The sequence below is a fragment of the Chanos chanos genome, chromosome 10, assembly GCF_902362185.1.
Source record: "Chanos chanos chromosome 10, fChaCha1.1, whole genome shotgun sequence".
In the NCBI taxonomy this organism is placed as follows: Eukaryota; Metazoa; Chordata; class Actinopteri; order Gonorynchiformes; family Chanidae; genus Chanos; species Chanos chanos.
Window position 1 is genome coordinate 30,753,753 of NC_044504.1, and position 26,226 is coordinate 30,779,978.

At 39.2% G+C, this 26,226-nt stretch overlaps 1 protein-coding gene across 1 annotated transcript in view; it reads left to right on the plus strand.

Annotated features, from left to right (window-relative positions):
* lrp1bb (low density lipoprotein receptor-related protein 1Bb) overlaps positions 1-26,226 on the plus strand; it is a 205,316-nt gene that overhangs the window by 153,185 nt on the left and 25,905 nt on the right. Inside the window, exons 43-65 of the mRNA XM_030785828.1 lie at positions 1,711-1,903; positions 4,701-4,826; positions 5,503-5,631; positions 5,893-6,012; positions 6,824-6,937; positions 7,250-7,399; positions 8,062-8,184; positions 10,463-10,582; positions 11,286-11,414; positions 13,789-13,911; positions 15,064-15,204; positions 15,530-15,717; positions 16,826-17,009; positions 17,405-17,490; positions 19,601-19,723; positions 21,633-21,814; positions 21,960-22,159; positions 22,845-23,033; positions 23,129-23,277; positions 23,510-23,603; positions 24,235-24,351; positions 25,008-25,127; positions 25,378-25,497. Of these exons, the coding sequence (XP_030641688.1) occupies positions 1,711-1,903; positions 4,701-4,826; positions 5,503-5,631; positions 5,893-6,012; positions 6,824-6,937; positions 7,250-7,399; positions 8,062-8,184; positions 10,463-10,582; positions 11,286-11,414; positions 13,789-13,911; positions 15,064-15,204; positions 15,530-15,717; positions 16,826-17,009; positions 17,405-17,490; positions 19,601-19,723; positions 21,633-21,814; positions 21,960-22,159; positions 22,845-23,033; positions 23,129-23,277; positions 23,510-23,603; positions 24,235-24,351; positions 25,008-25,127; positions 25,378-25,497 (3,220 nt within the window). The remainder of the gene's footprint in view (positions 1-1,710; positions 1,904-4,700; positions 4,827-5,502; positions 5,632-5,892; positions 6,013-6,823; positions 6,938-7,249; positions 7,400-8,061; positions 8,185-10,462; positions 10,583-11,285; positions 11,415-13,788; positions 13,912-15,063; positions 15,205-15,529; positions 15,718-16,825; positions 17,010-17,404; positions 17,491-19,600; positions 19,724-21,632; positions 21,815-21,959; positions 22,160-22,844; positions 23,034-23,128; positions 23,278-23,509; positions 23,604-24,234; positions 24,352-25,007; positions 25,128-25,377; positions 25,498-26,226) is intronic.

Here is a 26,226-nt window from a genome sequence, read left to right on the forward strand (position 1 = left end):
TGCACCATCTGTGGTATATAGATTCACAACTTACACCATTGACTCAGTAACTACAGTTACACGATGATGTGATATGACTTTGGGTTTCATATCATCAGGATGATAGTGTAGCGGTGACCATACAATAGGCAGACTGTGTGCTGTAATTACTAGTGTTCACAGATTCACTGAACCTGTGATGGTGCTTATGATAACTTTAATTGTGATTAATTACCCTCTTCGAAAAAACAAGGAGTATGGAGGTTTCATTTTAATTGTTAAGGATTTTAGTATGTATGGACTGTCCGGTCCCAGTACGGAGAGAACTAAGGGACGTGCTTTAATCCACCCAACAGTGATTGTGCACTGTGCTAGATTTCAATTTGTGCTTGACACGACCTCTGTGAATCGAGTCTTCAGCCCTCCTCAATTAGTCACCCTTGAGTGAGCCTGGCCAGGTCATACCGTCCAAGTGTCTTACCCCTCAGCCTCCCCTGAGCTCCCATCTAAGACCACTTTTGCTAATGAAGGCTTACTTAAAGACCCCTATAGGGCCAATCTGTCAACCATCCAATTAAAATGTGAAAAATTAAGCAAAACTGATTATCAACATGGCAGTAGGCAACTGCCCAGTGCCCTTAAGTTGAAATCTTTTCAACTGGAGTCGGTGATGGGCACAGGATTGGTGACACATAAGAAGTTCCACTCTGAGAGCTGCCTCTTACCCCGGGACAGGAGCAACCAGAGCGTATACATCATTAAACCTGCTCTTAGAGGACTAACTCTGATCTCTGCTGTGATAGCACATGGCAGAGTCATGCTACCGATGAGTATGGTGCCTTTTTATTTGCCCTGTTCTTTCTGAATCGTCATGGAAACCAGACATTTCAAAGGACAAGCTGCATCATTATGCATGAGCAGTTACAAAAAAAAAAAAAAAAAAATCAGTGGACGACCACATCACAAAATTATGCAATATATTGAAGCTGATCAATGATATTGTCTGTGTTGTCACTCTTAATATCATGAGTGCATGAGCTGTCACACCTACGGCCCAGACCTAGCAACACCGGACAACTGTTAGATCAGATCAACAGAGATAAGTGATGCTGGACTAGAAAGTCTGCACCCTCAAATTTAATTTCTAGTCAATATGCTCCATCAAAAACCATCTGGTGCTCTCTCTCAGTCTCCCTCTCTCATGCACCCCCTTCTCTCTCTGATCACCAGTTGTTGTTTGCGCAAGCTGGGCCCTCTTAATCAACACCTGTCCCATTAATCCTGCTATGGTGGCAGGGCTAATGTGATCATGGCTACGAGCATGTTACTGTTAATGGCTGGGACTGTGAAACCGCGGGACATCCCCATGCCCCTCAGCCTAGGCACTCCCAGAAGAATCTGCATGATGCATATCTGTGTCCATCACAGTGTCACCTGCATTAACACAGGCAGGATCTGGGCTAAGCTCTCTGCTGGAGGATGGGATACGACACAGATCCTTTTCCAGCTCATTCATTTTGGCCGACTCCAATACATTTTAGCTTTTGATCATTTATTTAACAATGAATGGTTTATTTTTGACATTTCAATTTTTTTACATGTTTTTTTTTTTCCTTTTCTCATTCAACTGAAAGATGGGATCTCAGATTTTTTTTTTTTTACTCTGAAATTTTTTTCCTTTTATCTAATATTCTAAAAAGCTAACTGTGCTTTTGTTCCGTCCAATATTAGGTCATTGTCAGATCTGGGCCAGGAACGTTTTTTGGACTGGCTATTCATGGAGACTACATCTTTTGGTCAGACTGGGCTCGGAGGGCCGTGCTACGAACGAACAAGTTTACTGGTGGTGATACAAAAATACTCAGAGCAGATATTCCACATCAGCCTATGGGCATTGTTGCAGTGGCCAAAGAAACCAATAGCTGTGAGTATTTTTTTTGTTGTTGTTTTTGTTTTTTAAGTTTGCAGTGTTTGTTTCGGATATATCTGTGCATCAGTGTTGGTACTGTATATTTTAACCACTGGGGTTTGTTTTTCTAAAGACCTCAAAAAAGAATTACTATCTACCCAGCATTTTGCTGTCATTAATTCTGTCTAGCTTTTTTTTTTTTTTTTGGGGGGGGGGGGTTGCAGGGGCGGGGGTGGTTAGGACTATGTTGCTTGAATGTGTCCTTGCTCTGTGCTTTTGTATAGCGCTCTCTAAACTGTGAGCTGAATATCCACTGGTGATGGCGTCGTTTGATGTGCAGGGAACAGTGGGAATGATAAATGAGGGTGATCTTATTTGGCTGGGAAGAAAACTTAAAGCTGGAGATGTAATTAATAAAAAAGTATTACAGAGTCACAGAGGAAGCCTGTGAACTGTCGCAAATGTGAGAAGTAGGACATTGGGAAATGAGTTTAAGAGGCTCCCAACGGCTCTTGTCTGTGAGCCTGCTATGAGGGACTTTCTACCCTCATTTATTTCATTATGGCAAATGATTTCAGCTGACAGCCTTTGACCATTTTTTGCCACATAGGAAAAAAAAAAAAAAACAGGGTGCAGTGCCAGCAAGGGATGTATATTTCTGTTCATAATTGATAAGGTTGTCTTGTTTCTAAGATCAGGGAAAAGAAAAACTCAACAGTATTTACATTGACCTTGTTTATTATGGTAAATTCCATTTTTTTCCTGAATATCTTTTGAAATTGCAATTTTCATGCAGTGCAATCAGATGAGAAACCGACCTGGGAATTTAGATCCATTACCATAAGTATGCTGAGTCATTGCTCTCAAAGTAATTGATACACAAATAGCCAAGGCCATTGTCAGGGCCCCTGTGTCTCTGAGGTCCATTTGTCTTTAACAAGGCCTCTTCATTAAAGGGACAACATATTGCACCTCTTTTTGAGTGAAAAGGTAAACAATTTGTTTCTCAATGAAACCATTCGCCATTTTGCTAAGAAAAATGGCTCTTATTGTTCTCCTTGTTGATTTACAGTTTACAGACACACTGAAACAATTGGTGTTTTATTGACAACAGAAATCATAATTAATGCCCAGAAAAACAAACCTCTTGAAACATTTGCTCAGCCAAACTTGTTGGTATGAAGTATATAACCATAAATCTTTAATATGCCTGAGAAAAAACTTCCTTTATTTTGTTTTCCTCTTTCTGAGGGTATGAGGTAAAAATTTTATCTGAAAACCATCCTTACCACTGAACCACCTCCTGTGAGGTTCAACAGGATCTAGATTTCCTTATATTTACATCTTCTCCAAGGGGTCTGTCCTGCTGCTTTCAGCCTTTCCTTCTTGTCCACTCTCCAGCGCTCTGCCTGATCAGAATCACAGGGAGTCTCCTTTGAAAGACTGTTCCTTTCTGTGTTGAAAAAGAGAAGGGCTTTTTTCTTTTTTTTTTCACTGCTCTGTTTCATAAATTGTGTGTTTTGTCTTTTGTGCGCTGGTGTGCTTTTGGCAGTATTCAGTTCCCATTCATATTGTCTTGCCATTGGCGTTATAGTGGTCGTGTACCAAAACCGAAGACTCTGGTTGTGTAGTCCACTAGTCGGTTTACAGTACATGAGCAGTGTGCCATGGATTCCTCTTTCCCCACTTTCCCCATCTCAGCTCTTATGATTTTTGTTTTTTTTCCAAACGTGATGCCAAATAAGAATACATATTCTTAATATCAACGAATATTACACACATTTTTTGCTGAGTTCATTTGCCCATTTTGATCAGTTAGACACCTTTTCTTTTTTCTTTTCATTTCTCACTGCGAGAAAATACTGTTTATGCACCGTGCTCATCAACACAGTGTACATCTGCTTTCACTGAGTGAACAGTTACAACAGCTTTCAGGATGATGTTGACAAAGTAACGATTTTAAGGAACAACTAAATGTAGTATGACTGGAAGAAGAAGAAGAAGAAGAAGATGAAGATGAAGATGAAGAAGAAACCTCTTGGCTTCTCTGAGTGGGAACTCCTTTTTTCTTATAGCTCTGCATTGATCTGAAAAAAAGTCAGAGCAATCTATCATTGTTTCTCAGTGTCATGCGTCACATTTCCTGCTGAAATGGCATGCTGGAGCAAGAGGCTCATTGTCCAAGTTTAGTTTTCTTATACTGCTTTTCTAGAAGAACTCCAAAATAGTTGGTTCTCAAGTTCAGCTTGCTTGCCGTCATTTTCTTGAAAAAGAACCTTAAAATAAAATGTACGAATGTTTAGATTTATTTCACACATTGTCATGGAGAAGAGCCTTAAAATAACTGCTCATGTTTTCTTACACTCATCTTCTAAAAGAGGAGCCTTAAAATAAAATATACTGAAGATATGTTTTCTTTCCTTCTCTTTTTCAAGAGCCAAGTTTGTTCTTTTTGTGTTAAATATGTATTTGTTTAAATTAAGAGGAGAGAACTTCAGTTCTGAGTCGGTTCAATTTTCTTTCAAGATAAACCCCGATAGTAACTAAACCGTGGCCCGAAAGCCAAGGCACAAACCAAACTGCAAACAACGTGAACCTCTACTTGCTATTCATGTGAAAGGAAGTGTTGAAGACAGTCTGAACTTCTGATTGTATTTCAAAGTTCAGGAAAGAGAACTCATTAAAACAGCAGAGGCTAAGTTGTTCTTATAATTTTTTTTTCTGTTTGACAGGGATTTAGCATTCTTTATTTCTATGCACATCGTTGTTGTTCAAGTTTATGGTTTTACAGCGACCTTCTTCTGTTGCCTAGGTGAGCTGTCTCCATGCAGGGTGCAGAACGGAGGCTGTGGTGACCTGTGCCTGCTGACTCCAGATGGCAGGGTAAACTGTAGCTGCCGCGGAGAGCGAGTACTGCTGGATGACAACAGATGTGTGTGTAAGTCTCACCTGTCTTCTCATGTACCAGCATCTCCTTGTTCTCTCAATTTCCATCACTGCGGTCCACAGCACTTTCTCGGTTGTGTTAGTCCCTGTTCGAGTGACAGTTTTAAGGCAGCCATGGTCTAAAGATTAGAGAACTGGGCTTGTGACTGGAGGGTTGCTGGTTCGATTCCCAGGCCCAACATCCACGGCTGTGTGCTCTTGAGCACTTAACCCCAATGCTTCCCGGGTGCAAGGAATGCTGCATCTGGTGTGTGTGTTCACTACTGGTGTGTTGGATGCAGAGGACAAATTCACTGTTCACAATGTGTGTGTGCAGTCACGAAAAATTAAACTTAGATGTGCACAGATAAGGATTTGTTTAGAGAGGCATTGTGTGTTATTGAAGAGCTAAATTATGTTCATTTTTTTGTATTTTGCAGCATTTTGTCTGCATGATATATTGCATATATTGCTTCATATGTGTTAAATTTGTAGATGCTGCAGTTTATAATGTATAAAACCTGGTCAAAAAACAGCCTAAATAATACTTCAGTAGAAAGAGCAAAACACAAACATGCTTAATTGCTGATTTTAGATCAAAATAAGGAAAGAATACAAGACTACCAGTGGACCCGAGTATGATTCAGTGTCATTTTCAGCCATATTCTGCCTCTGCTTTCTTTTTGCAGCAGAAAATTCCTCTTGCAATATCCACATGGAGTTTGAGTGTGGAAATGGAGAATGCATTGACTACCAGTTAACATGCGATGGAATCGCCCACTGTAAAGACAAGTCAGATGAAAAAATGCAGTACTGTGGTAAGTAATTGATTTCCACCCTTCAGCATCTGTATGCTTCCACGTCTTGAAAGCAGTAAGTACACTTAGAAATTGCTTTGAGGTGACAGTTGTGTTCCCCTGGGCCCCAGTCTAATAAAATGAGCCTGTAACACTCCTCTGCCTGCAACTAGAGGAGGAAATAGGAATAAAAATATAAAAGTAAATGCAGGAGTGCTTTAAGAGCTCATATTTTGATGTGCAGATAAATTGGTCATTTGATATTGTTGGTCATGTTGCCAGATAATAGGAGCTGCAGGAAGGGACACAGGCCGTGCTACAACCACCGGTGTGTGGCCAACAGTCGTTTCTGTGACGGAGTTGATGACTGTGGGGACGGTTCAGATGAAGCGTTTTGTAACAGTGAGTGTTACACTGGAGGGCTCCAACCTGACAATGTTGGTCTCATTCTGGTTATCTTATTTTCCAATATGTGTTCAAATGCTTTCATTATCTAATCTCATCTGAGAGAATCATCAAGGAATTATCATCGCCAAAGACTAAGTATATTACCTGACAAGTAAAGATGTCTACCGGGTGCTTGTGTGGTGTGGCAGAAAAGCACACCAGAGACTTGGGTTAATATCCTGTTAGCAGTGCTTATGGCTTGTCTGGGCATCCACATGAGCAATTGGCAGTGCTCATGGGTGTGAAGTCAGCAGGAAGCTGTCTCTCCTCTCCGTCACCACAGTACCAGCTCTCACTGGTCGGTCATGGGCACCACATTAGTGGTGGACAGATCTGGGAAGCAACCTCCACGTGTTTTACGGCACCACAAAAAAGTCCTCCACAGTCTAGTGAAAAGAAGCAGTCGGCAACTCCACATGTAGCTGAGGAAGCATGTGATAGTTTTCCTCCCTCCCTCCCTTGCCAGCGTGGGAGTTGTGCAATGGAGAATAGAAATACAAGGGAACTGGCCACAACTAAGTTGGGGAAAAAAAGGGGGATAAAAAAAAAAATAAGGATATCTCTCTGTGGGTTCAGTTTATATCCTAGATGTCTTGATTATACACATGGCTTTCTTATGGGGTATGTTGATATGAAAGAACAAATGAGTGGACAGTGAACTGGAATAGGTTAACATTACAAAAATAATCATACACAGGCAACTCAAATGAATTTACAACCTACCTGAATGACACAGCTCTAATTAAGTAAAGTGTTTCTATTCCAGACGCCACTTGTGCATCCTCTGAGATGGCCTGCCAAGATGGGACTTGCATACCAAGCTCCTTATGGTGCAACCAAGTCATTGATTGCATTGATGCATCTGATGAAAAGAACTGCAGTAAGAATATCTGTGATTATGAATAACATTTACCATTATTTATTATTAATTATTAGTTAATTATTTAAAATCAGGCAGTAACACAGCAATATTCCGCATTGGGATACTACTGAACACTGAATTTCACAATGAGCGGACTAGCTGAACTGAACTGGCAACTCATGGACTGTTATTGACTAAGCTATGCATGTGTTTTTACCAAAATACAAATGAATAATTCAGTATCATTATATTTTGGGTATGTTTACCTCAGATCTGTCTCCTCTCTAGAGTCGTCTCTCATTTGTATACAATCAGTACCATTTTTCTCAGGCAATACAGATTGCTCAGACTTCTACCGACTGGGGGTGGCAGAAAAAGGCTTTGTCAGTTGCAACTCTACCTCCCTTTGTGTGCATCCCACCTGGATATGTGACGGAGCCAATGACTGTGGGGATTATGCAGATGAGCTCAATTGCCAAGGTAATTCCAACCCTTTCTCTGTTGTCATATTTTTGCCAAGCATGGAAGTTAAATTCTGTTCAGTCTTGAATGAGGGAAATGATCTACAGTCAGACATAATCCTTTTTCTTTATGTTTATGGTCAATGAGCCTGAAGAGATGGCCTTAAAGGGCTTGAAAAAAGTGATTATCAGTTATGGTCAGAGCTCTGGAAGGGCCAGGGCAGATTAATTGCTCCAAGAATCCTGGCTCTGACAGACTCAGGCCTTTAGGCTCAGATGCACTTCAAAAAGCACGTACTTTTTAAAGGCAAAATTATCTGTTCTTTGGCAGAGCAATGACTTTAAATTTCAAAGAAGACTTTCAATGCGTTGTTATCAGAGCTTTTGTCTGACAGTGGATCTGTGTGGGAGATTATAATGAGGTAACAGTTTGAGAACCTTGAATTTGGTCTCCAAAGTAGAACTACATCTATGAGGTCTCCTGTTGATGTTCTTCTATTTACATGCAAATCAAAAACAGCTGGCTTCTCATTATTGTACTGCTGGGGGACATTTACCAAGGGAAAGATAATGACCAGAAAAACCACAGAACAAAATTCCCAATTGACCAAAGTGAAATGCAGACTGGGGCCTGCCTCCATGACTAAACTAAATCTCCTCCATTTTGTTCGAATGTCATAGTGTCTCAAGGGCACAAATGTGAGGAAGGCCATTTTGCCTGTCCCAGTGGGAATTGCATCTCCAGTGTTTGGCTCTGTGATGGACAGAAAGACTGTGAAGATGGAGCAGATGAGTTTCAATGCGGTAAGAGTGACTTTTCCCTTCCCAGAGGCTTTAGACTCCCATCACACTAGCTCATCTTGCCTCCTCGTATGGAAAGAGAAGATTAGGGCCCTCCTCTAGAGACCAGTCGTGAGTGCAAAAACCAATTCAGCTATTAATGCTGAGGTCAAGAGGTAGGCATTCAGGTGATGAGCACAGATATCGAGTTACATTTGAGTCCTTGGAGGGTCATACATGTATGTAAATGCCAGACTGCCCAGAATCAATCATGTAGACCATCAGTTAAACATCCATTACAGTTTTCTTAAATCAGACCATAATGAAGACACCCATTATGAAACCACAGAGTGTATTAGGTATTTGTGTCATCTTTTTGTTTCTTTTTTTCTGTTACAGTTCACATCTGTCACATTCACATACTTGAATATAATTTGTATTGCTTTCCAAACTGGATTGTGCATATTAAATGAACATTAGATAATTATAAAGGTAATTGCTTTTAAGAAAAGGGAAGGCCAAAATGGACAGTTTACTACAAAATTGATCATCTTTTCTTTGCGTTGTCAAACAAGACAGTATGTATGCTTTTTCTTTACATGTGTATAACCTTGACACACTGAGAAATTAAGTGGTTCAAAGGGACTTCATACAAAGAGCAAGGTATACATTTTGAGAAGGATGACAATTATGTTTGTATAATGTGCTTTGATTGCGGCCAAACATATGTCACAAGGATAGCCATTCCGAACATTAAAGAATAGACACTGGGTGTAAAAATGTGGTCAACTAAAAATGATGGTGTATTATTGTAAGTGCATAATCTCTTTGTCATCTTTCTGTGAAAACACTGAAATGCTTCATCTTTACATTCTGCAGGAAAAGTGAGTTACGAGTCATGCATAGAGATCACGTCCAATTTTCACTCAACTAACCATTTCATGAAAAAGATAAAATAGTTTGTAATGTTTGACACAGGGCATATTCTTACTTTCTTAAAAAAAAAGATGGGGAAAAAAGAAAAGAGTTTGATCAATAGGAATCATAGATCATTCAAGAAGATCAAAAATGTAGCCCTTCTGAGCTTACAACAGCTAAATTTCTCTGCTACTAAGAAAGCCACAATTTGTATTTGATGTTGTGACTTTTGTCTTAAAGAAGAACTCAGAGGGATCCATAATTTAAATTAATTATGCTTGTGAAAAGTTAAGGCAATTTGTTAATTAGCAGTGATGTAGGACAATTAATACGTAACTGTCAAGTTTTTTTCCTTAAATGTTAGATGTGATGATTTGAGGAGCTGCCAATGATCACAGAAAGGTGTCTTACCTGAACTGAGAGACAAAACACCACAAATTACCTCCCCAATCCAACCCCCCCCCCCCCAGACACACACACTCACACCACCAAAAACAAAAAAGCCTCAGAAAACCCACTGAAGCTGTGTTTTTAGAGAGCCAGTTTAGTAGCATGTTTGATAGCTTCATTTGTGTCAGTCAAAAACGGCAGTTTTTGCTTCACAGCCATTGATGGCATTGAAAAAGTCAGTGAACAAAGTACAGTGAAATTTGTGAAATTTGAGGTTCTTGACCCTCTATCTTTTTTTTATTTTTTTTTTCCTGTAGTTTTATCTTAGGAAGGCTTTTTTGCGAGTCCACTGGTAGAATTTTAAACCACAGACAGAAGATTTTCAGGACAATATCTGGTAAAATAAATAAATAAATAGATAAAGCGCAGCAAGACCAGGAGATTGAACCGAATACAAAGACGAATTCAAGCACTTTAGACATCAGCTCAATGGAACCACAGCTGTTTTTTTTTCTTTTTCTTTTACCGGAATCATTCCTCGGTACAAAATCAGATTTTAGGTTATTTACATCACTAGTTTACCTAGAAGCTTATGTTCAAGTGGATCTATTGAATGTTAAGGGTGACAGCTGAATTATAATCATTTTTAAGAAACTATATTTAAAAGGTCCATGTAATATTCAAGGAACTATCAAAGGTTATTGCAGTACCTATAACCCTTACTCACTCTCAAATCTAATCATAATTTTGATGTGCAGCAAACAGCTTTTACTATAATCTCTCTGTGTAATGCATTTTCAGCATCTATTAAAGGAACAAGAAAGTTATACAGAATATTTCATTAAAGGAACATTAACAGTCTGAATGCAATTTTGAGCTCGGGTAACGGCATAGCAAAGCCCATCCCTGACAGAGGCACTGTTTAAAAAAACCTGACTGGATCTTGTCTCTGTGAGTACTGTGATTTATGACTCTGGGACTCTCTTGTTAATAGACTCCTCCTGTCTGTGGAACCAGTTTGCCTGCTCAAAGAACAAGTGCATTGCCAAGCAGTGGCTGTGTGATGGAGAAGATGACTGTGGAGATGGCGTGGATGAAAGCGAGGAGATCTGTGGTAATGCATTATGAGGCCTAAATTTAATTTTAACGTAAATTATCTTAATTTTGAAATAAATGACTTTTTGGGGGTACCACAATGAGACAAAATATAATTAGATTGTGCAAATTGTCTTTTTTTCTGGCATGAATTTACATCAGGAATTCAAAGTAAATTTAAAACTGCATTCAAATCAATGTAAAATTGCTATTGTAGTGGTGAGTAATTTTAAAGTGTCTAGGTTAGCTGTTTTTCCTTGTTTCTTCTGCTTTTGTCATTGCTGATTGTCTTAATTTGTTTTACAATTAGAATATGTGTACAGTTCATTTATGAAATGTATTCCCCACCAGAAGGTAAAGCATTATTATTTTTTTTTTTTCTTTTAAGGGGAAATATTATGATATGTTATATTAAATCCTTCATTAGACAAAGCAGTTCACTGTTTAAATGAGATGTAACCATTTTAAGCTGTCCAGCAATTGAAGTAAATGATTTACGAATATAGTGTATTAATTCATGTTTTTTGTAATATTCCTTTAATTGGATTGTAATGAAATGCCACGGAGATATTAATGATAATGCCTCAAGCATCATAACAAGCGCAATTAAATTTGAAAAGCAATTTTCAGATCGGCTGATGAGCATCGCTGAACTTGTGCTGATGTTTTGCATTTATAAGGGAATTTCTGAATATATGAGATTGGGGTCTGATCTCTCTTAGGCTCAGTGACCTGTGCCCCAGGCTTGTTCAGTTGCCCCGGGTCGTATGCCTGTGTGCCAAAGCGCTGGCTATGTGATGGAGAACGAGACTGTCCGGATGGAAGCGATGAACTGGCAGCTGCAGGCTGTGGTAAATATGCCCCTAGATCCATATAAAACTTGCATTCTTCACACTTATATTGTCCACAGTTGTCTTGAATTAGTGATAAGGAGTTAATACCTTCAGTCTTTGGATGCATAATGTCCTCAATTGAAGGATGTGGAGAAGTATGAAATAGTTCATCAATACAGTTGTTTAAAGTTGGGGTTATGGTTGGTTGCTTTCAGACACACCACACAAGTTTCTTCAACGTGACCCAGACACATTGATTCAAAAGAAAGAAATGAAAAAGAATAACAGATGTAATGGATTTGTTTTTCTACTTCATGTTAAGCAGTGAACGTCTGTAAATTTACTTAGTTTTGATCTGAAATACACTGAAAATGATATCAACCTTTGGCAGTATTGTGTACCAGATGTTTTTTTTTTTTTTTGTTAGTACTTTTAAGGCACAAAAGCATAACAGGATAGTACTGAAGGATTTTGAATATTGAATACATGGAAGGTGCTAACACGAGCAACACGAATGCATGAAAAGTCAATGGCAGGAGGCGAATGGGCGGAGTTAATCGTAGCGAAACTGCGAGCGACGTGAAATGAGCGATCGCTTGAGTTAAAAAATGTTCAACTCGAGCGAAAATTTCACCTGGCGAAAGCCAATCACCTTCAAGTAGGGCTAGACGCCACACCCCCTTCCCAGAAATCTCTTCAGGCGAGATGGAGGACAAGCTGATCGTACGTAATGTAATTGGTGTAATCAAAAATGCTTGCTGTGACTTGCCGTGAAATTTGCTTGCTCATTTTTCAGGCAAGCGATCAAACCTGCGCGTTCAGTTAAAATCCAGCTTAAGGCAGATCAGTATATCATGACGTCTAGTTTGGCTGCAAAACCTCATAAAAACAGCATTGTATGTATGAAAATAATAATAAAAATATAGCTGCAGGCAGCAATTTTCTATGTCCAAGCAAAATAGCAGCAGGATGTGCCGCTGGGGCTATAGATAATCAGTATGTCATACTTTGTAATTACAATTTATATGATCCAGTGTTGCATATTTAGATTGCACAACTGTTTGAATGTAGTAATAACATTTCACTGAATATATTTGGTTAAAACTGTAAGCCAGGTTATGCAATTTGAGATTACATAATTGACATATATACATACATACATACATACATACATACATACATACAATACATTTATTAAAACCTTAAAAGGGCCAAAAGGAAATCTGTTCCTGAGACATGCTTGTTGAAACAATTAAGTGTTCTTAGAGTATCTTCTAATATGTTTGACAAGCTATTTAAAACTTTGCCTGCTAAGTATGTGAACGCATAGGTTACAAAAACAGACCCACGCAACAACCATGCAGTTTGCATTAGAAGCATTATCAGTGTGCTGCTCAAGAGCTGAGTGTATCAACGCTTTTTCGCTGATGAGCAGTTCTGAAATGTTGTTTCAGTATGAATGTATAATGCTCCTCCTTTCAGTTGTACATTAGTAAAGCAACTTTAGCAGAAATGGTGCCATTTTTATTCGCACTAGAGAACATGCATGAGCCACGCAGTTTCAGAGTTAACAAGGATTTTACAAAGCTTCCACCACAGCACTGCTTTTAGGCTATGGGAAGTAAGCTTTGTCCCCATCCACTGAAGTGTGTAGTTGTCACGTATATCTACACATTGAAAACTTACTGGTCAAGCCATCAGCCAGGTTTCAACAGACTTGATTTTGCTTTATTATTATCTGGTTACTGTCACTATGAAACCTCCAACACACAGCTTCAATCTCTTTGACCCTTTGTGAAGACGGGTTACAAATTTCTAACTCTGTTGTAATGCACCATGTTCTGCGCAGACAGGGTTCAATCAAAATAACCTATGCCCATTCAGAAATCATTTAACAATGCATTGACATTTCCGTTTGTATTACAAATACCTCAGGAGATCATTTCTTCACCCAAGTGACTGTGTATGCTCCTGAAAAGAAATGAGTTCATACCATGTGTAGATGAAATAGTAACCATTTGCTACTTGAGTTTCATGTCGCATATTGGCCTATCTGTAATTTCATAATCTTTTGGCAAATTTAATTGCCTGTTTCTGGGAAACTATGTTATTGATCCCACAACAACGTGTTGTGCAAATAGCCCCAGACCCTGTGTGCCTATAGGGTTTCGCAACAAGGTGACCTATTTTTTTATTTTCTTTTTTTAGGAATCACTAAAAAAGTGCAAGAATGGTGCATAGTTAATACTATATTTCACCGTTATACTGTGCAGTCAATTCTTGAGCACCATGTGAGAACGCAGACAAACGTTAAATGTGTTTTCTCCATTTGACACTGCAAAAAGTGGGATGAACATACACTAATCCAAAGTTCAAAAACTTCCACCGACAGCACCCAACAACACCTGCGATGGCAATAGCTTTCATTGCCGCAACAAGGCGTGCATCCCCAAGCGTTTTGTCTGTGACCATGACGATGACTGCGGCGATGGATCAGATGAGTCAGCCGAGTGCGGTAAGCCTGGACTGTCTTTCTGGGGTCCTTTTTTTCTGCTTATTAAAGCTGTTGTTCCTGCATTTGACTGTGAAAACCCTGATAATCGAATGCTACTGATGAGAATATTATATCAAGACTGTAGGAGTAAATACATTTTTAAAAAAAACAAAAAAAACAAGGCGTTGTGATTCTTTTACCAAACGAAATGTCTTTTTTTCCTGTTCACCTAAATGGACTTTGACTGCATCAAATCGTTTTGATATATTTTAGAAAGAACGGTATGGCAAATGTGCATGGTGAAAATCATAGTTATTAGCCAAAGCCCCTTTCTTTGACCGACTGCCTCTGAAAATAGTGATGAATATATAGCCAGGTCTGGAAGCTTGAGTTTTCAGTGAAATTTGAAAAATATGTTATTCATTGATTCAGACTGAAATGGTTCTCTGGCCATAGTATAATCAATGTCTGTTAGCTCTGGTTTAGAGTTTTGTCAAGAATAACTCTGAGGCAAAACTCCTAATTGCACTGAATGTCAAAAGAAAAAACATCTTTCACTTACACAGTCACAATCACAATCAAAATGGATTATCAAGGCCAAATCTGAGGTTGCCACTTAATTTGGTAATAGTTAGCTATGGCTATTGAATGAACCAATGAAGGCAAAGTCTCAAATAATGTTGCCTTGAAGTCTGTCCTCTAAAAAGTGAATGCAATGCTTAAATACTTACGTTTACAGTTATGAAATATGTCTTTTCTGCCATCACATACTTTTTGGGATTTGGTTGTAGACGTATAATGAGCCCTACTGTTGCTTTTCTCTTGCCAGTTACAAAGCTTGTAGTCTCTGTCACATGGTATTGTCAAATTTGCCTTATCCAGTATCTGTGCATCCATAACGTGGTTAATATTGTGCTAGCGTTTTCTCAGCATGATGTTAATATTGGTTTGAATTTCATCTTTTGTTTTAGATACTTAACAGACATGTTCTATGTGATAAACCCCATTGTAAAACCTCTTCAATATGTTATCTTTGGCTCTCTGTAGCTTTAAAAAGAATTTTGCTCCTTTGTGCAACCCCCCCACCTCCCATCCCATCACCTCAAACTGTGATTATGAAGCCTTTCTGTCAGCAGTCCCACAGTCTCATACAGTCTTCTCCTCTCTGCGTAGTCTATCGGTCCTGTGGTCCAGATGAATTCCGCTGCGCTGATGGACGATGCCTGCTAAGTGCCCAGTGGGAGTGTGACGGCTCCCCAGATTGTCCAGACCGTTCCGACGAGCTGCCTCGCAATCTCAAATGCTTGGCTGCCGGTAAAAAGGGCCTACAGGGCTTTTGATTCAAATGTTTGATTCATGGACATAATCCCACAAAATTTTCGGCAGAATACAACCATCAAAGAAGTGCTGAATGACACCGACTTCAGAGGCAATAAGCTTCGGGGTCGAGAGCGTAAAGCATTTGTTTTAGGCCTTTGGATCGTGCAAACACTAGGATAAAGCCTAGGGTGATATTTTTCTTTGTTCTTTAGCGAGCTTGGAAGTCAACTACTGTGTCTGTACCTTAAGAAAAAAAATCATCCAGTAGATTCGCAGCATGTTTTTGGGTGATGGCTGAAATCTGCTGTTTTGGTTTCAGAGAGCTTGTGCAACGGATCCTTTTTCATGTGCAGCAATGGCCGCTGCATATCTGAATCGAGCCTCTGTGATCAGAAAGATGACTGTGGGGATGGCTCAGATGAGAAGAACTGCAACATCAATGAGTGCCTAAACCGCCGTGTCAGCGGATGCACACAGGACTGCCAGGACCTGGCTGTAGGATACAAGGTCTGAGTCACTCGCAAAACTTACAAGCTTGAATATTTACAAATATAAATAGCCTTTAATTTGTAGGAAAATCTGTCAAAGTTCAGATGTTGAGAACATGATTTAGAAGAAAAAAGAAAAGAAAATAGATTTTGTGAATTGGTACTTTTTGATCTTACACATTTCAGCAACATCGCCAGTAAGGAAGTCCAGATTCTCTGTTTTTTTTTTTTGTTTTTTGTTTTTTTATAAGACAAAAGAGCAAGATCCTTTGTAATATTTTGTAAAGTTCTTTTTTTTAAATCCCATTTCAGAGTTGACACTCAAATGCTCCTCTGTTGAAGTTTTATGGGTTTTAGAGTACAGAAACCAGGTCAACATTACCAAATTTGCATCTGGTAAAAGCATGAATTCTAGCGCACCCAAATGTGTCATTGTTACCTTTGACACAAAAATATAACATTTCCGTCATGATGTGATATATACATGAGCACTTTTTCCTCTTTGTACTCATGATTAATACATGATTAAGATTTATCAATACTTTTAGAGAAGAGAGAAAAGAAAAAGTTGTGTAGGCATGTCTAATGAATGAGATCACAGAGAAATGGACTCTCATTGAGAAACTTTTTCTGCTCAGTTTTCTGAAGGGTAACACTGCCCTCTGATTACATCCAAGTTAAAAACACTGTGACCAAGTGACCCATGGCAATCAGAGTTGTCAGCACACAGCTACTAGCTATCGGTTCAGTGACAGTAATAAATCCTTTGCTGCATTGATGAAGACGAGGCTCGAGGAACCAAACCAGTCATCCTGGATGCGTAGTTGAGTTTGACATTTGGATGAATAGCACCTTGATCTCCCCATTTGTGGTAAACATACAGAGATAAGTGCAAGGTCTCTAAGATTACAGACTTGGTTAAGAGTCAAGACTCAGATGCATCATGATGATTTTTGTGCATTATAGTTCTGCCTTCCCAGCACTATAGTTCAGCCTCTTCCATATGTAAACTTTTAGCATAAGTGCTAACTCCAGACTGCTCTCTACTGATATGCTGCAATTTCCTGGCATGAATGTTGAAAACAACTCAATTATCATCCATTATTTTTCTTTTTTTTTGTGTCTAGTGTAAGTGTTGGCCGGGATTCCACCTAAAGAACGATGGGAAAACCTGTGTTGACATTGATGAATGCTCTACCAGTCTCCCCTGCAGTCAAATCTGCTTCAACACTTATGGCTCTTACAAGTGTTTGTGTGTGGAAGGTTATGAAGCTTCAAAACATGATCCCGACAGCTGCAAGTCTCTCTCAGGTAATCCTCTATTAGCATCTGTCCTTTACCCTAAGACTGAGGACTGTCAGGCACGCTGTGTTTTCGGTTTGAGTCCTTTTGTTTGTCGCTACTTTTAAGACATTGAGTGAGTCAACATCTATTCTCACCTTGTCTACACAAAAGTCACACCATCCAACAATTCATCTGTGGTTAACACAATGCATATTGTCTGGGGACAATGGCTGTCTGACAGTTAGCTACATGAATAATTGAATTGTAATGATATTTTCAGTGTAATCAGGGGATCTAATACCTTATATATCCTTTCTTTTTAATGATTCAAATACAAAAAAAAATGTGTTTTGTTTTAATAGTGCCACTACTGTTGAATATTACATCTGATATAACAACGATAACTACTTTTATTCTTTTAGCTGAAGAGCCCTTTCTTATTCTCGCTGATCGTCATGAAATACGAAAACTAAGCATTGATGGGTCCAATTACACCCTGCTTAAACAGGTAAAAAAAAAAAAAAAAAGCACCATCTTCTTTGTTTATTTTGCCCTATTTTTCATGTTCTAAATTTATCCTGTCTTTTCTGATCTTATTCATAAGAGAATTGGTGCTAAATACATTCTGCCATCCCCTTTCTGCTCAACTGTGATACCTCACAGCCCTGGAGCGATTCATAGACAGCTGTGGAATGGAACTGCTAGCTTGGTGAAGGCTTAATAGAGTAACAATTAAGAGCCATGGTGACGTGACCGTGATAACAACGTGCTGCCTCTTGCAGGCTCTGCCCTTTGAAAACACTAATTGAAGTCATTAAGTGTTGAGTCTGCTTTGCAGAGCACCACATTAAACCTCATTGTGTTCATGACCTGCCTGGAAAAGCAGAAGTAGCTCTCTAGCACACAATTGTTGAATTTCATACTTTTGAACAGTGTATCTAATAATGCAGACAGACAGAGTGTTTGTACCATTATATGCTAAATTTGGACCGAAGAACAGTGTATCAGCTACAAATTATATCAGTGATTAAAGGCTGGTAGATTTGAACATTGCAAATTGTTATATTCGGTTATCGGGTTTTCACAGTTTATTATCTGGAGATACAATTAAAATGATATTCATAGATGTTTCATGATATATTACCATGCAAATGATAAATAGATGGGGGTGGGGGCTGTTTATTTGTTTGTTTGGTTATTCTGTTTTTGTTTTTGTTTTTTGTTTTTTCTATCTCTTTTTCTCCTGTGTATGAAACCCAAGTTTTGAAAAGCTCTTGGCAACATTATGTATTTCTGAAAGTGCCATTGAAATGCTATTCAAGGACACATTTGTGTTGTTTCTTTGTGGTTTTCTTTGGCCATTTTGATTTTCACTGAAAGGCATTCTTACATCGATGTCCTCAGAAACCTTTTCTTAACCTCAAATTTTTCATTTAAATTATGACTCTTATCGGGCACTGAATGTCCCCACCCCTGGTCTCATCAGATTATTCATTTCAGTTGAGATGGATGTCAACCCAGAGGGATGCCTGTAGGATGCGCAATAAAACCAGTCCCTCTTTATTGAGTGGTCTCATCAGCCATCATTCATATTAATCAATCGTTGGTTTAATGAAAGCACAAGAGCTAATATGCCCATGGCTATGTGTAAGTGGTCCCATCAGCTTCCTGAGTGAACGTCATCCATAATTAAAGCAATGTAAAAGATTGGTTCATTTTCAGTGTTACCGAGTATCTGCCTTGAGCATCCCTGATGACAGGGATGTTACACTTTCTCACACCCATTTATCTGACTATTTTTGGGCCTTTGTAAGCCTTCCTAAGAGTTCCCTCTCATTTTGATGCTTCCTTAAACAAATAAATAATAAAAAAAAAAACGTTTCGCTCTTGCGAGCCAAGTCAGGTTTTAGATTTCTATACAAATCCCACTGGACCCGTTTGGCAACTTGTCTCAGAAATTGCTGAGGAGAGCGTGAGATCTGGTTTTGCCTGCCACCACTCTGTCACCTAATCTTAACACCCATGGTGAGGTGAGTAAAGGGAGTGATACTCTATGGTGAACTCCCTCCTCTAACTGACAGCAGGCGGATGAGAACATGACAGTAACGGATGTTGCTTCCTCTCCGCTTTGAAGGGATAAGGCTCCCTGTTTCAGCTAATTCTGAGGCGCGCTACGAGCATTCATCTCCCTTAGCAAGTGCTTTAAAATCAATATGATCATTGAACATCACAGGGAATGTATGCTGTGTATATTTCTCCTTCACATCCCTGCCACATCCTATCTGTGATAATCAAAGACAAAATGCTTCTGAAGCAGCTAATTAAGGCCTCCAGCTTATTGAGCTTGAATGTCTCCCTCTTTTGTAAGCAGCTCAGACAGTGGCTGGAGAAGCAAGTTTTCTCTCATTTAGAACATTAAACAGCGAGTAAAGTATGTTGGCTGTGCTTGTGATTTCTAGTAAGCATAGTAACAATAAACTGGAATTAGAGTCTGTCTACTCCATGGCTAATGGGGATGCTAGTTATAGTGTTTTCTATATTTTTTTTTTCTCCAGAGAGCCCCCATGTGTTTTAGTTGTATCATTTAAACTATTTTCTTCTTTTTTTTTTCTTCACAGGGTCTCAACAACATCATCAGCTTAGATTTTGATTACAGGAAAGAGTTCATCTATTGGATTGACTCCAGCAGACCCAGTGGACGGAGAATTAATAGAATTCGTTTGAATGGCAGTGACCTCAAGGTACAGTTTTATTTCCATTTTGTGTTCTTCAGCTTCAACTTCAGCTCTACCGAGGAGCAGAGGTCTTAAATACATGCTACATTTTCAGTCAGCAAGCTCAGAATTGGGAACAACTGTTGGGTAGTTAACCGTCCATACCAATTTCAGTTCACGGTTTTACATAAATGACAATGCCAAAATGCTGCAAATACCATATAGTTGCCTAAAGCACAGTCTGTTTTAGTGCTCTGTATATTATCGTTTCAGTTGCTCATTGGGGTCACATGACTGCTGTTTAGACACAACTGCCTGCTGTGTTGTTTAACTGTTGAGCCGCCCTCCCCTCCATCTCATTAGCTTTAGTACTGGGGCCAAAAGACTCATTTGGCTCTATAATGATCCCCCAGTACCCCCTACCACTGTACTTCTCCTCAGTTGTTATATTAATACCACCTAAGAAGCATTAACACCATTTCAAAGTCATTTCAATTTTTAGGGCAACAGTTATCAAAAAGCGGGAATAGACAGGACTCAAGCTATGACAATACGGTTAGCAACTGATTAAATATATCTATATGCTATCAAACAATACATTTCTGTGCTTGTGCATTTTATTTAGAACTATGAAGAGATTTTGCTGCTGTAGTGACTCTTATTCTGACATGCATTAAGTTCTATCAGAAAGTCTTAGACACACTGAGTAGATTTGCTAAAGGGCTGCCTCTCTGGCTTTCATGTGTGGTTAGGTGAAATGTATAAGTGACTATAAGAATTTAGTTCACGTTGAGGCTTTGGTTACCTTTTAGATGTGTTTTGACAAACTGTGCTCCAAATCTTGCTTAGAATCAGCATTTGGCAACACTTCCCATTACCACTGATCATATCAACACTTATCCTCTGTGTTGCCTGTAATAACTCTGGAAACTTTGCATGATATCAGGTGAGACTGAAGGGCCATTGTTTGGGGTTAAATGCCTAAAAGTATCTTTAGGCTTTATGGCATGTCTGCTACATGAAAAAAAAATCCTTTGAAAATTAAAAATATGGTGGAGTGTATTTGTATACGTGTGGGTAAGGTGGTACAGCATGTGAACTCAAGCTCAGATAATAATTATATTTGCATCAATGAATCTGCATCTGAATTATATGTTTGTAAAAACTTGGTTTTAATGAGCAGTGTGTTTTTGCTGCTGCTGTATGAGGTAGCTTTCTGTCTTTTTAGGAGATTGATTCAAAACTTTGTGATGAGTTAGACAGAGTTTTCTCTATATGCGAGGAATCTGAGTTGTCAGTATGCTTGAGTATTTAAATGTTGACATTTTAAGTGAGTTAACCTTCATTTTTCTGCGAAGCAGTCTTCCGATTGATTCTTGAAGAGATCAGCAGAATACCACGGGCTCTACCTTTTCTAAAGCTGAATTTTAATTGCTGCCCCCCTCATCTGCCTACACTTTTCTGATTTGGAAAATGTGCTTCAAGCCCTGACATTTTGTGGGAATATTTAAAGCTTAGCTTGGAATTATTGCTCAGGGGACAATTTGCTTTGGCACAGCACTAGATCCCACTGGTAAATGATGACAAAGGTGACCTAAAAGCAAAATGTGTTATGCAATGGTTGCTCATGCTTGGTGTGTTTTAAGGTCTGTTCAAAGGGGTCCATTTTATCTGTCACCTGTAGTTAGCCCAACATTTTACCTTGTGTCTTTTGCACAAATTTAACTGGACATTTTATTATTCGTTCACGATGGAGCATGTCATCCTTTGTGCTTCACATTTTCAAGGTGCCTGCAAACAGTTGTATTTGCATGAAATGATTGTCCATCTTAAACAACATCAGACTGTGTTGATACAGCAAATAAAATCTATCAAAAATGTTCATCAGTAGTGCGTTTTAAATTCATGCATAAACGTCTTTTCTTGATTCTACCAGATTATCCACCGAACAGCAGTCCCCAGTGCACTGGCAGTTGACTGGATTGGGAAGAATCTGTACTGGTGTGATATAGAGAGGAAGACCTTGGAAGTGTCAAAATCCAATGGTCTGTACCCTACCATCCTTGTGAGCACTGGTCTAAGGAATCCTACAGACATTTCTCTGGATGCTCAGACAGGGTATATTTTTTGGAACTATTTCAGTCTTGCTATAATACTGAAAACAGATTTGAATTGGGTTTTCTCTCTTTTTTGAGGAGAAAAAACCCCCCCTGAAAATCCAGTGGAATCACAATATTCACAAATTTCACTTCTGGTCCCTCAGGTACGTGTTTTGGATTGACTGCTGTGAGTCTCCCTATATTGGCCGCATTGGCATGGATGGCCAAGGCCAGATGGTCATTATCGACAAAGAGATCTACAGCCCCACTGCTCTTACTATTGACTACACCAACAAGAGACTTTACTGGGCCGACGACAATCACATTCTGTTTGCAAACATGGATGGCTCCAAGAGACACAAAGGTATCAAGTGAAAATCCATTCTGTTCACCTTGTTTGTTTCAATTATTTGTCATTCTAGCAGTCCACTAGACTTCTGGATATGGAAGGAAAGTTGAATAAAACTCTTTTCTTTTTAGAAGCAGGGAAATACTCTATTGGCTGCTGACACACATTCATTTGCAGTTGATTTATCTCTTGCAGTATTAGCTTTCTATTGATAACCTGGGAGCATATATTGTGCGTTTGTTTGTGCTCATTGTTGTAAAGGTCAATGAACGCGGTCCCAGGTCGCTTAGGACAAACATTTCCTCAAGGTGCTGGTAATTTCCTCAAGGCTTCAGTAAGGAGTTTCAGATAGTGGAACTGAGAGATAGGAACTTGTTCTAAATTTTAAATCAATTTTAAAGTGCAGATGTTTGTAGATTGTGTTCAGTTGCTCCCATCTTATTTGCTGATGATGATTTAACACTCACCATGAGGGCAAGTAGAAGAGCTATGTAATACTTTCAAAGAGTAGGTCATAGGGTATGTCATAAGCATTGGACATTGAAATTGAAACGCGGATCAATCATTCCCTTAATGCAGTGTGAGGTAGCATATCTCTATTGATTTATTGGACTAAGCCACATTGTTTCCTCTGACGTATTTAAATAACCTACACATTTGAATTAAAACAACTGAACCGCTCTTGTGCCATGCTACCCAGTGCCTCACGAGCATATTCAGGGAGTGATGGGACTGACCTTGTTTGAGGACTACATCTACTGGACAGACGGAAAATCCAAATCTCTCCGCCGTGCACACAAGACCTCTGGTGCCCACAGCGTGGAGCTCTTGAATTCCTGGCAGGCCATTGAGTCCATAACAGTGTACCATCCTCTGCGCCAGCCTGACGGTACATAATTCTCAGCATGAGAAAACTTAAACTTCATAAATTTGCTTCTCACAGCTTTTGACAGTTGATGTTATTTTCACTTGTGCCGAGAGCAGTCCCCAAACACCAGTGCCAGGTGGCAAATGGAGGATGCAGTCACCTGTGCCTTCTATCCCCTGGGGGAGGTCACAAATGTGCCTGCCCCACAAATTTCTACCTGGCCTCCGACAACAAGACCTGCCTCTCCAACTGCACCGCTAGTCAGGTCAGGGCTTCATCTTCAGTCTTCCAAAATGGCTGTTCAGTTGTTAGAGTAAATTCATGGTTACCATACCTTTTGTGTATTAGCGTCAATTAGTTGTTATTTATCAATCTCTTTGTCTTTTTAGTATTTCTTTTGATCGCTCACTAGTGCCATACAAAATGATTATTTTTTTTTAAACATTTGTCCAGGATGTGGGTCATTTATTTCTTTGGTCTTGGTTTCCTTTTTGCAGTTTCGCTGTGGAACAGATGAGTGCATCCCTTTCTGGTGGAAGTGTGACACTGTGGATGATTGCGGTGATGGGTCTGACGAACCCGCTGATTGCCGTGAGTGTCTTTATTTATATATTTATACCACTGGGCTCATTGGGCATAGAGAAAATTAGCATGGCTTTGTTTTTCTTAATCAGCTGTTATTGAGCGTGTTGTCACCTTTCCTAGACTTGTTGTCGTGTCTCATATTCAAACTACAGTGGCGCAAAATTATTGTTTTCTATGGTCAATTGTGACAATATTGTCTTCTAAGCATATGTATTGTAATATATGATGGCCAAGCGGCACTTGATTCAATTCAAAGGCTTTGAAGCTCAGAGAGAATTTGTGGTTTCCCATTTGACTTTTTCCCCCAGTTGTTTGATATACATCTGATTTTGCGGAGGTGCGTGAGTCACATTATAATGGCACCTGGTAATAAGTGAAAATGACAGGCTGCCGGTAATAAATGGAGCTGCTGGAATTCTGAAAAGGGCGCACAACATGAAATCGCATAGTACAACATTCAGTATAATAACTGAACTGGGCCTGACTCATCTATTTCATTGTGACCTCAACCAAATAAGTCTTAAAAATACATAACCATGTACAAATTGCTTTGTAACCTTGGCACTTCACTCGAAATCATGACTCGATATCCATTTATTCATTCGTTCATTCAGTCATTTATTCATTTCTTTTGCAGCGGAATTCAAATGTCAGCCTGGACGCTTTCAATGTGGCACTGGTCTCTGTGCCCTTCCCCCTTTCATCTGCGATGGAGAGAACGACTGTGGGGACAACTCGGATGAGGCAAACTGTGGTGAGCTAACTTAAACTTACGGGACCGCACCTCTAAAAATTAATCATAAATGCCAGGTTAGGGTCGTTCTAACTGCCAATTTAGCCAGTTATTTTGAATTCAGCCCTCTGCCCCCCTTTTAAAAGTCAGATCCCAGTAAATATGGCCCATAGACGACAAGCAATAACAAGTGACTTGAGTTCTCTGCACCTCAAGATAAGTTGTTTTAACACTGTTTTTTTTTTTATTTTCCCCCGAATGTTCAACAATGCCTAACTTTTCCTACTCCCGAGTGATCAATAACCACTTTAGGGACATCAGAAGAGATTACAAAGCATTTTGTCATCTAACAAGTTCAATTAAGATCTGTTGGAGGCAAAAGTGATTTCCACTGTCTTCCAGTGAATAAAAGTTTTAGTGCTTATAATGTCAATAATATTGGCAATTAGCTCCTGACATGAATCTATCCTGCATTCGCTCTCCCATGAAATATTCTTTAGGAAATCAATCTTACTAATTCACTGAGGTTTGCAGTTTTCTGAAAGATGCCTTTAGATGCAGCTCCTTTGACCTTAACTTCTCCTCTGACCTAGAATGAAGATTTGTAGCACTTTTCTTTCAAGGGAACCAATCAATATCTTCAGCACTCACTTTCAGATGTGTTTTTTTTTTTCTAGATACATATATGTGTCTATCAGGGCAGTTCAAGTGCACCAGGAGGCAGAAATGTATCCCATTAAATCTGCGGTGCAATGGGCAGGATGACTGCGGGGACGGCGAGGATGAGATGGACTGTCGTAAGAGCCGTTGTGACCAGTCTTTGTTCCCGGATTTAAAAATAGATCAATCATAGGCCTCATTTCATTTAATAGAGAGGAGAGATGTTGTGATAGTCTGTCTCAACCTGAGGTAGAAGTCTGTGCCATCTCCAAATTTAGAGTCTACCTAAATTACTGCTGTGTCATCCAGTACTTTCTAACATTCTGAATGCACAGTTGAAACAAATTGTTCTCCTCCTCGCTTATTGATATTGTCAAACCATTCTAGCGGAGAGCACATGTTCCCCTGACCAGTTTCAGTGCAAGACCACCATGCACTGCATCTCCAAGCTGTGGGTGTGTGATGAAGACCCAGACTGTGCTGATGGTTCCGATGAGGCCAACTGTGGTGAGTGAGATGTAGTTGAGTTTCACAAATAAAGCTGTTGTTGGTCTAGCTTCAGATGCCTCAGCAGCAGTCTGGGTGATGCTAATGGGAATTTGGCATACTTTAACACTCCTCTCACACGCTCTGATAACATGAGTTTGGCCTTAATCAAGAAACATTCTGCTTATATTAAAAGTGGCCTCTAACTATCCCTCTGGTGTACTGTTATTGCCTAGAGATCCGGTTTAGTTTCACAGTGGTGTATCTGCATTATTCTCACAAATGGATTTGCACCCCAGCCTTTGTATCTGCTGACTCACTGCAGCACAATTTAATAAGTTGGCATTTAAGTTATCGTTTTATTACTGTAAAATGTCGCTGAATTTGATAACAGAAATAAACAAGCTATTAATAAAAAAATAATCATAATACATTTAGTATACAGCAACATCAGCAACAAATCAGTATACCACAAACAAATTTTAACATTTAAAAGGTTTTTTTTCTTTTTAAATGTATGCACCACAGCAGATTTATCTGTGTCAAATTTACTTTGTCTGACTTTGCTTTGTATTTGAGAAAGAGCTGACATAATATTTGCTTGTTTCATAACCAGTAAACTGATATAGATTTCATATGAGGGAAGATCAGTAATATAACACTGCTGGTCAATCTTAAACAATCATGAATCTCTGACTGGTCCAGTGGAGAGCCCTTGTTCTACTGAGCAGAAAACCTATGTAGTTATCT